The 13,919-nt window shown below is 43.1% G+C and overlaps 1 protein-coding gene across 1 annotated transcript; it reads right to left on the bottom strand.

Moving 5' to 3' along the window:
• Positions 1-105: 105 nt before the first annotated feature.
• Positions 106-13,410, bottom strand: satb1a (SATB homeobox 1a). Its single transcript, XM_076112836.1, has 11 exons — positions 12,716-13,410; positions 12,124-12,353; positions 11,853-12,029; positions 11,642-11,768; positions 10,346-10,469; positions 8,985-9,096; positions 7,937-8,475; positions 6,374-6,571; positions 5,024-5,179; positions 3,165-3,368; positions 106-2,350 (listed from the first exon to the last, which is right to left on the bottom strand). Exons 2-11 carry the CDS (start codon positions 12,338-12,340, stop codon positions 1,445-1,447), a joined length of 2,760 nt encoding a protein of 919 aa, XP_075968951.1. The 5' UTR covers positions 12,341-12,353; positions 12,716-13,410; the 3' UTR covers positions 106-1,444.
• Positions 13,411-13,919: the final 509 nt, after the last annotated feature.

The following is a 13,919-nucleotide window of genomic DNA, read 5'->3' as shown; positions in this document are numbered from 1 at the left end:
AAATGTCATCCGCTGATATTTTGCGACTTAAACAACCATCTTTTTAAGAAGCAGAAAGCAAAAATAGCACTTTACCTCCCAGCTATGTCAGCCTCTGTGTGTTCTTGCAGATTCTATCACGAGGTTTTAAACCTGAATTTCTTGGTGAAAAAACATCATAACTGTTGTTATGCGTGATAAAAGTTTCCACCTTCTATTTGCATGTTGATTTATACAATTAAATGGAAGTTTTTTTTAAATTAAAAGTGATCGTCCGAGCTTCTGGACTCTCAAAACATTTTAATATATTTCACACAGATTGTTTGTGAAATAAACATTTCCAACTGTAACAGATTTAAGTAATGAACATACAGTACAATTATGAATTAGTCTTTCTTTTTTACAAATGAAAGTGCTATCATTTAATTTGACCATTTCATGTACACACTGCACGGCTTCAGTCTTATATTTCTAGTCCACAATCTTTCTTCATGAAGAAACATTAAACATTGTGCACTCCATACAGCACACTTCGTGCCTCTGCTACAGTATGTAAATCAGTACAATATGACAACCACAAGATGTGTAAACATAACACTTCCCAAAATAACGTAGCTATTTGAGGGATTTATAGATTCATGCATCAATAGAAACACTGTATGTAAACTATGATGTGTTCAGGAGCAAATTAGATCTCAACACAACTTTGCGATTCAAGTTGAGAAATAGGAATAAAAATGGACTCATTTGCAGAAGAAACATTATAGATGTCCATATGTTGATCAGTTTAGTAACTCAATGTTTTACACACTGCAGTAAAAAATGCAGAGGATACCCTGTCATTTAAGAAAGGGTTGATTCCAACTGCTATATATAATTTACAAATTCAACTATCATTTCTTTTAAAACAGAATCAAGAAACTTGATATTTACGACAATGTGACAAAAAACAACAATGTAAGATACAACAACAGTGAGATTCCTGAAGGAAACAGTTTAAAACGACTGATCCAAAACACAACGCAAAAACAAAAACAATGGAAATCACACAAAAAACAGATCGGCAGTGCCACTTTCTACAAGGCATTTCTGGCATGAACATTTCTCAAACTTTAGATCAGTCAACCAACTATAATTACTCTTTTTTTTTTTAAAACAGTGATATGTAATCTGAGACTGTTTGTACTGGGTACCATTCACACATATATCTACACAGAAACAATGTGTTATAACATTATCTGCACACACAGTCACAGTTATGTTCTGTCTCAAGTTGCAGTAGGAATGCTGTCTAAGCTTTCTATTGCAGGTGTGCTGTGTGGGTATGAACACTGTCCTTCTAAGCTGTGGTATAAACATATACAATAAGTCAGCTTTTAGTCTTTACACAGCATTTGAGGACACCCACCTATAAAACACCAAAACACTGTGAGTCAGTACTCGTATGTCACTGCATGGATTTGGGTTAGATGTAGCTCTCCTGCTCCTCCTTCAAAGAGCAAATGGTTTGAGTGCCAACGTCAGATTCTTTGAAAACAGTAATGTTGCTTGATTCATCTCTCCCCGTTTCTTTCTCCTCCTCCTCCTCCTCCACCTCCTTTTGTTCTGTTTCAGTCCTTCTATCACCTTCCTCCTTCTGTTCCTCTGCAGTTATGTCCGTCTGCGAGAGGTTTGGGTCCGTGCAGCCATGCTGGTCGTCTCGACTCTGTTTTGGGCTCTGGCTGTCGTGTGGATGCCGGTCGTGATCCTGGCTGTTGAAGAATCTTCGGATGGTGTGTTTGGGCAGGCCCAGCTGAGCCGACAGGGTGTGGACGGCTTCCTCGTCTGGGTTGAGGCCCACGTCCTGAACGAAGCTCTGCAGGATTCCCAGCGCTTCGTGGGAGACTCTTAACCCCTCATCTTGGACCCCATCTGCACCTTTGGCCTCATTATCTGCATCTGAACAAACCGTAACCCCGCCTCGGTCCTCATCCTTCACACCACACCACTTCATAGTGAGCTTCTCCTTCTCCTCTTTGCTGTTTCCAATGATTTCATCCATCTCTTCTTCACCCACACTCCCATCCCTCACCGGCTCCTTGTTTTCTGAACCCTCGTCCCTCACCCGACCAGTACAACCCCAGTCCCCTCCCACACTGCTCCTCTCTCCCTGTCCCCCCTCAACCCAGTCCTTACTGTCCCCTCTCTCCCCATTACTACTGCCCCTGCCCTGCAGACGTACTCTCATGTGCCCCCAGTTGCCCCCCGCCTCACACTCGGCTGGTGATGCTGCACATGGTTGCCGTGGAGACAGGTGAGGTCCTGCCTCTGGCTGCAGGGGTTGATGGGGTTGAAGATGGTGTTGCTGTGGCAGCGGAGAGTTGCGTTGGTACTGACGAGAGAGAAAGAGACATCAGAAGTAATTTGAGTAAAAGCTGTGTTTGGTCTTTTGGATTTTATATTTTCAACGCCAACTAATTTCCATCATGTTAATCTGGATATTATTGTTTTTAACTTTAACGGTAGATGGTAAAGGGAAGTCAGGATAAACAGAAATATATTTGTATGATTTGAAGTCTATTTAAAATGTACAACTAATATAAGCTATTTAATAATTTCACATGTGAGGTGATCTGTAATGCAACCATCAAGGGTCCATGTCTGTTCAGGCTCTGAACCAGTACATATGAGGTCTTTCTAATGTAATGGTATTCCACATAACATACTGTACATTCACAACCATTTTGAACCAACTATGAGTCTGTGCTTTAATTAAGCCATCCATCCATGCACGAGCTATGGATGTGAAAGAAAACTAATCAGCCTCACGGATCATCGCTTAACGTGGTAATCATCTTTTTTTCTGACGTTTGTGGCATTTAGCTGCTTTTCCATTGGACACCCTAGAGATCTTTTGGCATTCACTGTGATATACGCTCTTTCAAATTTATGGAGACATTTATATTGAACTTTTTTTGATCAGTTCTCGTAAATAGATTTTTTAAGTGCTTTGCAAACATTATATGTCCGTTCACAAGGACAGGCTCCCCTCTAAAATACGATGATTGTTAATAGTTAGAGGTAGTTTTCTGCCTTTGCTGCTTGTGTTTTTTTTCCAATTCATTCCAAACTGCTGTTTCTATAGCTGACGAGCAAGATCTACCAGCGCACAACAGTCTGTGTTAATCTTGTTTTTTCAGTCTCACCAGTGTATTGTCATTGCTGAGCAGTGTAAGCCTGTCAGCGCATTGCTGCTGTGCTGTCGTGTTGCTGCTCTCCTGTTCATAGATGGCGTCTCGTTCCATCTGGGACAAGCTGAGGAACCGGCGGATCATGCACAGATTCTCCCACAGGGTCCGGTTCTCTGGGTTGGGATCCTCCCTCCAACGCAGCAGCTCACACAGCCAGCCCTACAGGAGGAACGGCAACACTTTACTTTACGTCTCCCTATTTAGCATTTAGAAGAAGAATAAACATTTAATAAATGGTTTATAACACACTATAGTGCGGATAAAAGGACATATCAGGTCTCCATAGATAGACAAGGTATCCATCTCTGGAGAGGTTTATGGGTGCAGACTAGCAGACTACAAATAGAGCTGCTACTTGGTTGTAAAGACATCCACTTATTAAGCTAAGCTAACGTCGCTATGCAACATATCTTTAAACACTTTTACTGCACAAACAAAAGACATTTCTAAGTGTCTCTGGCACCAAAAATCGAATAATTTGATCTATTCTATATGTGGACTCTGGTATAAGACATGGCAACATCATGTACATGTATGAGCTTTGATTCATGTTACCCCCATACACCCACTCTCCTATTCATATGACTTATTCGAATTTAAGGAGATATACGTGGTAATACTCCAACGTTGAAGTCTGAATTCAGCTTTCCCTTGGTCTAGAAACTATACATTCAAAAGAATTTATTAAAAATAAGTAAATGTTGTAAAGCAGAGCCAAAAGATGACAGAGAGATTATTCTTTAGCTAGAATGTGTTCTGCCTCACAAGGGAAGAAACTTGTGACAGATTGAGGAATGTAAAGCAAAGCTAGTTTTAGATTCATGAACTGGAGCATGATTCCATTTGCAAGCAGGCTGATATGCACACACACACAGATGCACACAAGCACACACACACACACACACAGACACACACACACACACACACACACACACTCACACACCTGGCTGTAGCCCAAGTCTAGCACACAATGCTATCCAGATGCACAGTGCAGATAGAACAGAGAGATCCAGCATGGTTGTGCCTGCCAAACAGCCGGGTAATACAGAGTGAGAGCGAGCGTGAGAGAGAGGGAGAGTGAGAGAAAGAGAGAGGTAAAGAGAACATAGGGAAAGTAAAGTAAAATGGGAGGCCAGCGAAGAGATAGAAAAAAAAACCCACAGGGGTTTTGGACCACCTGTCGGTACTGGCTTGACCGCCGAATGACCTCCAAACATCTTATGATGAGTAGAGAGAAGGGAGAAAAGGGGGAAGAAAGAAAGAATGAACAAAAGAAACAAAGAAAAAAGAAACAGAAAAAAAAGGAAAGTGAGAATTGGAGACATACACAAGAGGAAGAAAAAACGAGACAGCTGAAATCCCCCCATTCCATGAAGGGAAATTATCCTCAAAACAAAAGGCAATAACAAGCTTATGAGGCCGCCATAAAAATGAGAACAATAAACACTCGAATCATGCATGTGTGTATGTGTCTTAGTGCATTTGTTTGCCTGTGTGTGTATTTGTGGTATCGTGTGTGCATACATGTGCTCGTGCAGTATGTCTATGTGCAGAAGCGGTGTGTATGGGTGCACGTGTTTTTGTTAAAGCGATAATTTAGGACACAATAGCAGTCTGATGCACCGATGATAGTCCTCTGCAGAGTACAGCAGCTGGGTTGATTATCTGGGTTTCCTCCACACACACTCGTTATGCCTCAGTGAGAGATGGATTCATCAAAGCTAAATTTGAACACTCAACAACAAATTGGCTGCAATATGTGTGTTTAAGATTGGAAATGTTCATCAGATTCACAACAGCAAGCAAGTAAGTACCTGACTCTTGGAGACGGCCACCTTTGCAAACAGAGCCTGAGACACCTTGGCTCTCTTCATCTCGTGCTGGATGTCCTCGTAGATAGAGGCGCCGACATTGAGAACACAACTGTCGGTCCTCAACCCGATGTCTCCTGTAACTGGGGACAGTCTCGACTAAGAAGAGACATACAAGAGGACAGAAAGACAAGCGAGCCACAGTGAGTGTCTAAGTACTGGGCATTTGCAACAAAGTGAAGTGAATCCCATACAGATTGAACAATGCTGTTGAACTTTGTCCAACGAGTATTGTGAACTGGGAAGCCGGTGAGCGATTTATGTCTTTAATGTAGCCCTAGGGGTGCCTGTACAAAGGGGTGTGTGATCTGGGGAGGCGGCATGAACCAACGCACATGATACTCTCTCAACATAAAGCTCCTCCCTTGCAGGAGAAGCAGCTGGCACATTTGTGTAAATTAAAGAAAACATGTGGCAGTCTGCACCCTCTCCAGGTAAACAGAGGGAGTCAGCAGTGTAGTTCACAGGGAGGCAGATTGGAAATACCAGGAAATGGGGGGGGGGGGGGGGCAGTACAGACATGGCAAGAGAAGAAGCTAGGGTAAGTCTACTGCGCTGACACAGTTCATATCATCTTTCCTGCACTGCAGTATTGGAAAAATAAAGGATAGAATAACAGAAAAATCCATATTGTAATTTGTTCAAGGCTTGGTTAGTGGGTCGTCATTTCCAATACTTTCAAATATTTTGATTTGAATGCGGTTCAGTGAAAACTGATAAAATAACAAGACAACATACAAGCTGCTCTGTGAAGCTGTACTTTAAAACAGTGTCCGCATGCTAAGTTGACATGCACACAGCGGCAATCTTCCCATGCTGACGTTCATCTGAGACTGATCAAAATGACATTAGTTTTGAACATATTTGATCAAAAACCAAAGTACAGATCTGACCTGATGTTAACATTATTAGCTAGGGTAGGGGAGCATAAATGTATATACCAAGTTTCTTGGCAATATATCCTTAGTTGTTAAAACAAAGCCCTCAAAACCACAAATGTCTACCTCATGGTGCTGTTAGAGGAAAGGTCAGGGGACTCCCTAATAAGATGATTCATAGTCTGTTGTTGATTATGTTCTTTACTTGTCTTTGTTAACTGAACTAAGTTCCATCACTTTTCTCTCTTTATTAGCACAATATATGCAAAAGAATGTCTTTCAAAGCAGTCTATGTTTTTTATTCACCTATCAGTACTCCCTCTTCGATATTTCAGTGCTCTTTCATGGAGAGAGACAGTTATCACATTTCCCAGCAGCATTGTGACTCTTTGATTTAATCTCTCTGCTGGCTGACCTGTGTGGATCTTGGTGGCGTGTTATTGCAGCTTGGTGTGAATCCAGTCAGGCTTCTGTCTTTCTCCTCCAGGTAGATGCGCTCCCTCTCAGCCTCGGGCAGCTGCAGGAAGCTGTACATGGCCCGCAGGTTGACCAGCAGAGACTGGGAGGCGTGTTTAGGGTCCTCCTCCTTCCGCAGAATCTCTGACAGCAGGCCCTGGTAAAGGCACAGACAAGTGGATATTTCTTTATAAGTATAAGCAAACAATACACAAGGATACATTCATGCAATGTCAAATTCACTGCTGGATTGCTGGTGTGCAAATATTGTGAAAATTACGATCGAAATGATCTTAAGGCTATAGTTTAATTCTTTGCTGTGCATCCAAATAAAAAAGTCTTGCTGTGAAATATGGATTTTCCCATAATTTACATGCAAAGATGGCAACTATAAAGTTTCTCATATGCCTGAAGGAATTTTGCAAAAGCTCCTCATATCCAACTTTGGATCTCATTCAAAGAGCCACGCTATCAAGTTCCTGCGGTTTAGTGTTTCACAGATGATCCAGAGCCAGTTCCCTAGTCAGTGCTAAGAACGCTGCTCGCCTGTACAGCTAGCATTATTCTGGGTGTATCTGTGTATAGAGGAAAGACCCTCAAACATCACATGCAGATTGTAGGGCTTCCTTCCTGAAAATAAATCAGATTTCACGCTGGCAGTAAAATGAAAAGGGAGGAAACAGCCTTCTTATTCAAATCATGGATCATCTTTGGATCCACCCAGCAAACCCCTCCTTCCAAATGGATGGCAGCTTTACGTGAAATGACAAATGATAAATGCTCCCCTCACTTCTATACGGCATCTTGGCATCACGCCCAACTTGTGTGGCTGGCACCAAAGCACCTTGGACTTGGCAATGGGGAAATATGGGGGTGGATAATAACTAGCTCTGCCCATTGTGATGAAAATGATAATGACGGTAATAATAATAATAACAATAGGCTTAGCCTGTCCTCTGAGCGCGGGTGTGGTGGTGAATGTAAGATGATAGACACAGATAATGTGGTATTTATGTGTTAGAGGCGATGGCAGAGGAAGATATGGAAATGAAATGAGGGAGCCCAATGGAAGGAAAACGGGAAAGATTTAAAAAAAAAGATGGATTGACAATCATAGGTAGATATTAAATGGATAGAGGGGCTGCCAGAGTGAAAGGTGGCAAGATGGAGGGACAGTAAGACAGACGAAGAGGTAGAGAGGGAGACAGCTTCTCTCTAAGGGCTTGTGATTAGTTGGCCCAGCAGCTGCTTCAGTGCTGGCACCAGCTTTGTGCTGCAGAGGGCTGGCACCAACACACACACATACATACACACATGCAACGGGGGGAGGGGGCACTGCGGCAAAGGCCATGCCAATGTGCCAACCATCAAACACACATATTCACAAAACACACTTACCTACAACCGCAACACCAGAAACACTTCCAAAAGATAATCACCAGCAAACAGTTGCAGCCTTTTTTGACTTTCAACACCTCTTATGCGGATTACACCCCCCCCGCCCCCTTCTTTCTTTACATACCTGGGTCCTGTTAAAGGCCACCCGGGCAAAGATGGATTGGGAGATGCCAGCTCTCTTCAGTTCCTCCCTCACACCGTGGTAGATGTCATTTGGCACATCTGTTGACCCCACAGACGACCCAGCCAATGTCTGGGTTTGTGGCCCGGCTACAGGGCCTCCCCCTGGGCCACACTGTGCCTGCTGTGGGGCTTGGGAATCAGGGGCTTTGGAGAAGACCATGGCGGGGGGAGCCCTTCCTACAGGCGGGTGGTTGAGATACTGCTGTGGGGACGGTGAGAGACCCTGGCCAGCTAGCATGCGGCTAACAGCATACTGCTGGTTGAGGAACTGGGCCATCACCAGCTGCTGGTTGACAATTTGGGAGCTGAGAGGCTGGGTTACCAACCCGGGAGGGTGCAGGCCGAAGGGGGAACGGCCACATATGTTGGCTACTTCTCCATGAGAGAAAAAGAGGGTTGAGCTCTGATCAGCTGGGCTACTTGTGATTGACTGCTGGGTGAGGGTGATGTGTGTGGACTGGTCAGAGACGCTGTCAATCTCTGGTGCAGGAAAAGGAAAGCAAAGACAGATGTTCAATTATTAACACACCAGATACAGTGTGTCCCAAATACGCACTAGATACTAATTCTAAGTAGCGTTTGAGTATGTGGTGGGTTCGCGTTGGAAAAGTGTCAAAATGAATTATACTCAAAACAGACAGCATGCATATCCTACTAAATACGGTTGATTTTTGAGTGTGCTGCAGAAAAACATTATTTTCCCACAATGCAATCCACAAATTAATCAGAGAGGCTGTTCACAGCTGGAAATTCAATAAATAAATTGTGGGTGGCGGTGAAACAACCCTGGAAACATCTTAATGTCTGACATTGCACATATTCTATAAATTCTTGTTAGTATGAAATGGTTTGTCTAACTGCTAAAACAGTACGCTATCAAGATTAGTACATAGTATATACACTATAGAATTAGTATGTATGGCTTTGGGACATGCTGTAAGACTTATTAGACACACTTCATGTTTGCAGGCTTGATTGAAAGCCCTCACCTTTGAAGCATTTGGTCTTCTTGAAGTGCTTGTACCATCGACCAAACTCGTGACACTTGGCAGCTGAGACATTTGCATAGTAAGTGCTATTTACAATAGATGATATCATACTCTGAAACAGAGGGGAAAAGACAATAGAAATTCATTACATTTTCCAAGCTCCTGCTATGGGCGGCCTGGGTGTCTCAGCTGTTCACACATCTGATATTAATGAACTCAGATCTGTGTTATTAAAAAGACCCCCAGGTAAATAGGATAATAAAGACAGATGAGTGCGTCAGTGTGTGGGCTCTTTTGTGTGCACATGTACAGCGTGTGTGTGTGTGTGTGTGTGTGAGAGCATGCATGCATTCAAGCGTGTGTGTGTGTGTGTGTGTGTATGAGCATGCATGCGTTTGTGTGTGTGTGTGTGTGTGTGCAATCAAACAAAACACTAGAGGTCATCAGAGACTAGTGCTCTCTGTCTGTCTCTGTCACACACACAGTTTTTCCTCAAAGACTGTCCTGTGCAATCTTTACATCTGATAAATAAGATTTCATCTTCTCATGTTTATTTTAATCTGCTTCTTGCAAACAAGAGAGGGGGTAAAAGGAGTGATAGGAGAGAGGGAAAGAGGGAGAGAGAGATAGGGGAGGGAGGATTGGTGAGTATCAGATCTGCAGAGAAGGAAGGAATCTGAAGACGAGAGAGTTAGCAATTTGTAGATGTCCCTCCGGCAAAATAACAGATAGACTAAGTTGATAATTATGAATATTCATAAAAAGGCTGTCCCCAAATACGGCATGATTAATGGGAAATTATTTCTGCAGTTGTGTCTGTATTTGCTTGATTAAACGATCAAGATCGTAAAACCAGATTTGGATGTTATTGCTGAATCAGTCAAGAATGTAGAGAAAAAGCTAAATACCAAAGAGGGGGAGTGATAGATAGATAGATAGTGAAAGTAAGACGGCGAGGCTGGCAGACAGATAGAGTGACAGGCAGACAGGTTGTTAGTCGAAATAATCAAGATAGGCAGCGGCCCAGGCAGGAAGGCTTTTTAAGAGATAGCCATCTCTCTTTATCTGTTTCTTTCTCCCGCTCTGCCCCCACACCTCATCTTCCTCTGCATCTGGACTTCCTGTCTAACTATTGGACCACACACACTTACTCTGCATCATGCGTCAAATGAGGCAGAAACACACACACCCAAAAACATTTGCAGGGCATGGAAGGGCAAAGATATTACTTGCACACTTTGAACTTCAGTCCAATTTCTCTTCTTCTCTCTTCTTGAATGCATGCTCTAAGTGTGTGTGTGTGTGTGTGTGTGTGTGTGTGTGTGTGTGTGTGTGTGTGCATGTGCTTGTGTGTCTTGTACCTGGGAAAGAGGGCACTCCTTGGCCAGGGAGCTCTGGTTCATGTCCTTGAGGAGCTCCTTCAGAGCATTTCTCACTGTGGAGTGGCTCCACTGCTCGGGAGGCAAGTCCTCCAATTTGGGACAGCTAGACAAAGAGCAAATTAAAAACACTTGAATTGCATAAGTTTGATTGTAATTTAGTATTGCACTTCCATAAAGTTGGGGAACTCACAATTGACAACGAACAAATTAATCAGAGAATAATATTATAACAAAAACTGCCACAGTTACCAGCCAGGGAACCCTGCAGAAAACTGTTTTCAAAGGCTGACAAGTACTACGTGTGACGAGTAAACAGAACTTAATGTGTAAAATTGGTGGAGTGCCCCTTTAAAAAGAATGTCTCCCCGACACTTCTTTACTCGCTCATATGCAGCCACTGTGGAGTGATTGGGAGCCAAGTTTCCAGTGTCAAACACATTCAAGGGTGTGAATGAAAATCTGGGCTATAGCTGGAAACTAAAGCACTAAATAAATTAAATAAATCAACTCATATGAGCACAAGAAAAACATACATGATGCCACATCCTTTTTTCTTTGAGCCAAAAGCCTTTTTTTAATGGAAGACATGTTGACATGTCACAGTAGGAAAAGCACAGTCTTGGGTGTAAATAATAAAATTAATGATGTTTGAATTCAATTGAGCTGCTTCCATCATAAATGTGATTAGTAACACCTGTGTTTTTTCCTATTTTTTTCTCCTTTGAAAAAAAGGCCTGTGTTAAATTATCTTTTGTATCTTTTGATAATAAATATGCTGCACTGTCCTATGTTTTATGGTTGATCTGACCTATGACCCAATATGTAACACAACTATAGGACTACTGTCAAAAAAAGGGGACACTGATTATTTAGAAATGTTACCCTAGGAAATGACTTTTGATGTCATACACCATTAAAATGCTCATCAATATTCATTGCAATAAGCAACTAAAATCACTCGTTAAACTTAATCTAATAGCATTAAAATAAGATAAAATATAAGAGTTTAATCATTCCCTGCTGGGTCTGATTTGGTCCATGCCCTTTGGTTATTTTCTTTTATTGATAGAAGTTAGATATGGTGGGTGGCTGGAGTCTTTCCCAGCATGCACTGAGCAAAATGCTGAGAAGTGCTTAACCAGTCTTGAGTCCATCGCTCACATTCACACATACAGATAATTTAGAGTCCGTAGTCTCTACACAGACAAGACGAGGAAAATAAGCTGAGTGTTACTCTAGACAGACATATTCATAGATGTGATGCCAGCCTCCTACCTGCGCAGCTGTATTTTAAGGGTGATAACGTGGTGAACATCCTGCAGCATATCAGCCACTGTGGCATCAGGAGCCTCTGTTACACAGGACAGAGGCACCGGGTTCCACCTGCCCACCTGGATGAGACCTGAACACACACACAAGTGTGAAAAATGTAAGAAAAACGGTGGATTTCTGTTTTTGAATCTTTGTGCAAGTTTGTGTTGTGTACCTTTGGCCTGTGCAGCAGAGCTGTGTGAGTAGCCCAGTGTCAGCAGGGCCATCTCTATCAGCTGGTTAAACAGCAGATCTCTCTTGACCAACACAAACTCAGCGTGTTCTTCTCTCCTCTCTCCCTCCTGAGGGCTTTCCTTGTGCTCCACCACACAGAACACAGGCAGCAGGCTCCCTGAGGTGATGGAAAGGACAGCTATTAGACATATCGGATGACACGTGGGGGTCATTATCACTGTACTGAAAATATCACGTTTCAGCCCATGTACCTTTGCTGTGCCAGCTCTTGCTCTGTGGCCTCACTGCGGTGGGTTTCTGGGCCAGACAGGGGTTTTTGGCCACAGGACTCTCCTGACTGCTCCTCTCCTGGGCCGAGGGTCCCGCTCCATTTTGTTCCAGTCGAGCCAGCTTGGCAGGAGGAGGCCGGGGGTCTACAACGGGATCACTGCCCTCGGGTTTATTGGCTCCATTACACAGGGCGTCCATCTGTGGTCTTACACTAAAACAGAGATACAAATGCTTAAACAATCAAACAGTGTATGAGATAACCTAATAAAAATGCCCTCATATTATCTTGATAGTATCTCTGGTCAACCATGAGTTTATGGTGGCCTCCTATTATGTTCCATGATACTATGACATATATTTCAAAAGTAGATTTTGCAATGACAAACATAATGTTTTCATCAGGGTAGAATAGGCTACATGCGTCCATAATGAAATAAAAGCATACATAAATACAGCAAGAAGTATATTAGAAAACCTGGCGAGCGTCTAGAGAGTGTGAAACAAAGCTGTCTCAGTTATTTACAGTTCCGTGTCCAACAAGAAAACTACAAAGCACAATTTTTACAAACGTACACATGCACGCAGATCTGAAGGATATCCGGATCAGTAATAGTGGACGACCTTCAACCAGATGCAGCGATAAGGACGACCCTTTAAATCCAGTAAAAGTCCAGTGAACGATAGAGCGCAGTTTCCCATAATAAACCTGCTGTCATCTCCAGACGCGCCGCTGTAAGCGACAGTGACTCAGTTCATCTTCGGCACCTAAATGCGCGCTAATCGTCCCACGTCTGATCCCGCTGAAGTTTGATCGAGGCGAAACCAACCTGTTTCAGTCGGCACAACGTGCATGTCCGACCTGCCATCATACATCGACAGCCCGTCCCTGAAGACATCGGCTGTATCCATATGTTGTCCTGGCTTCCATTGATCTCCAGATGAGGAACAGACCCGTTTCTCTCGGCTGTCGGTATGCGTCCTTTTCCTTACACTAATCGTCTCCTTACCATCGACACGATGTCGTGTTTACTGTCTAAGTAGTTTGCCTCTGATCCCTCCTTGTTCTCCGACCGCGCTTCGCTTTCCGGTGTACCGATAAATGGCCTCAGCGCAAGTTCAGAGCGACCTCCCATCCAGAGCACATGCTGCTGCTGTGGATCAAGCTCTAGAGAGAACAATACACGGCTTGGAGCTGTTGGAGTACATCCCCTATCACATATATTCGGCTACAGCACTGACTCCGGGACAGCAGTTGTTGGTTACACTTCAAAGCCCTATGCGCACGCGAGGAGGAGAGGGAGAGTGAGAGAGGGGGAGAGAGAGAGACTCACACACCCACACACAGACTCATAAATACGCGGACCCAGCTGCATTAGCATATGGTGTAATAATGAATTCACTAGCGCGCTCCGTAAATGTATTAAATGTGACAATTGCGCATAAATCTATTTATTATTTTCTGCCGCATGCTGTGCACGCACTTATTATTGTCTTTAGGGTATTGGAGCTCTCCATGGTAACAAAGTGGAGCAGGGCAAGGAGGAACTGGCTGACTGATATTAACTTTTGAACGTTGATGTTTTACTGTCACAAGATTATCTATGGCTTATGATTGAGATGAAGATAATAAGAGTTTTTATTGTATGCAGCAAAGCTCTATATCCCATTGCAATTACAGCCTGAGCCTACATTGTAGTACAGCAAAAAGTAGTAGCCTGTAATATAGGCCTCCTCACTATACTATTCTATACCATAGTCTATAATAGGCTATGAATTA

Source organism: Anarhichas minor, unplaced genomic scaffold (genome assembly GCF_050575085.1).
Source record: "Anarhichas minor isolate MPS153535 unplaced genomic scaffold, ASM5057508v1 ptg000051l, whole genome shotgun sequence".
In the NCBI taxonomy this organism is placed as follows: Eukaryota; Metazoa; Chordata; class Actinopteri; order Perciformes; family Anarhichadidae; genus Anarhichas; species Anarhichas minor.
This window is presented reverse-complemented; position numbering and strand designations above follow the sequence as displayed.

Coding starts and splice junctions, on each gene's coding strand:
- satb1a (XM_076112836.1), bottom strand. CDS start 12,340: ATGGACGCCCTGTGTAATGGAGCCAATAAACCCGAGGGCAGTGATCCC. Junction 10,470..11,641: donor CTTAAAATACAGCTGCGCAG/GTAGGAGGCTGG, acceptor CTCTTTGTCTAG/CTGTCCCAAATTGGAGGACT. Junction 6,572..7,936: donor TGGCCTTTAACAGGACCCAG/GTATGTAAAGAA, acceptor TGCCTTTACCAG/GGCCTGCTGTCAGAGATTCT.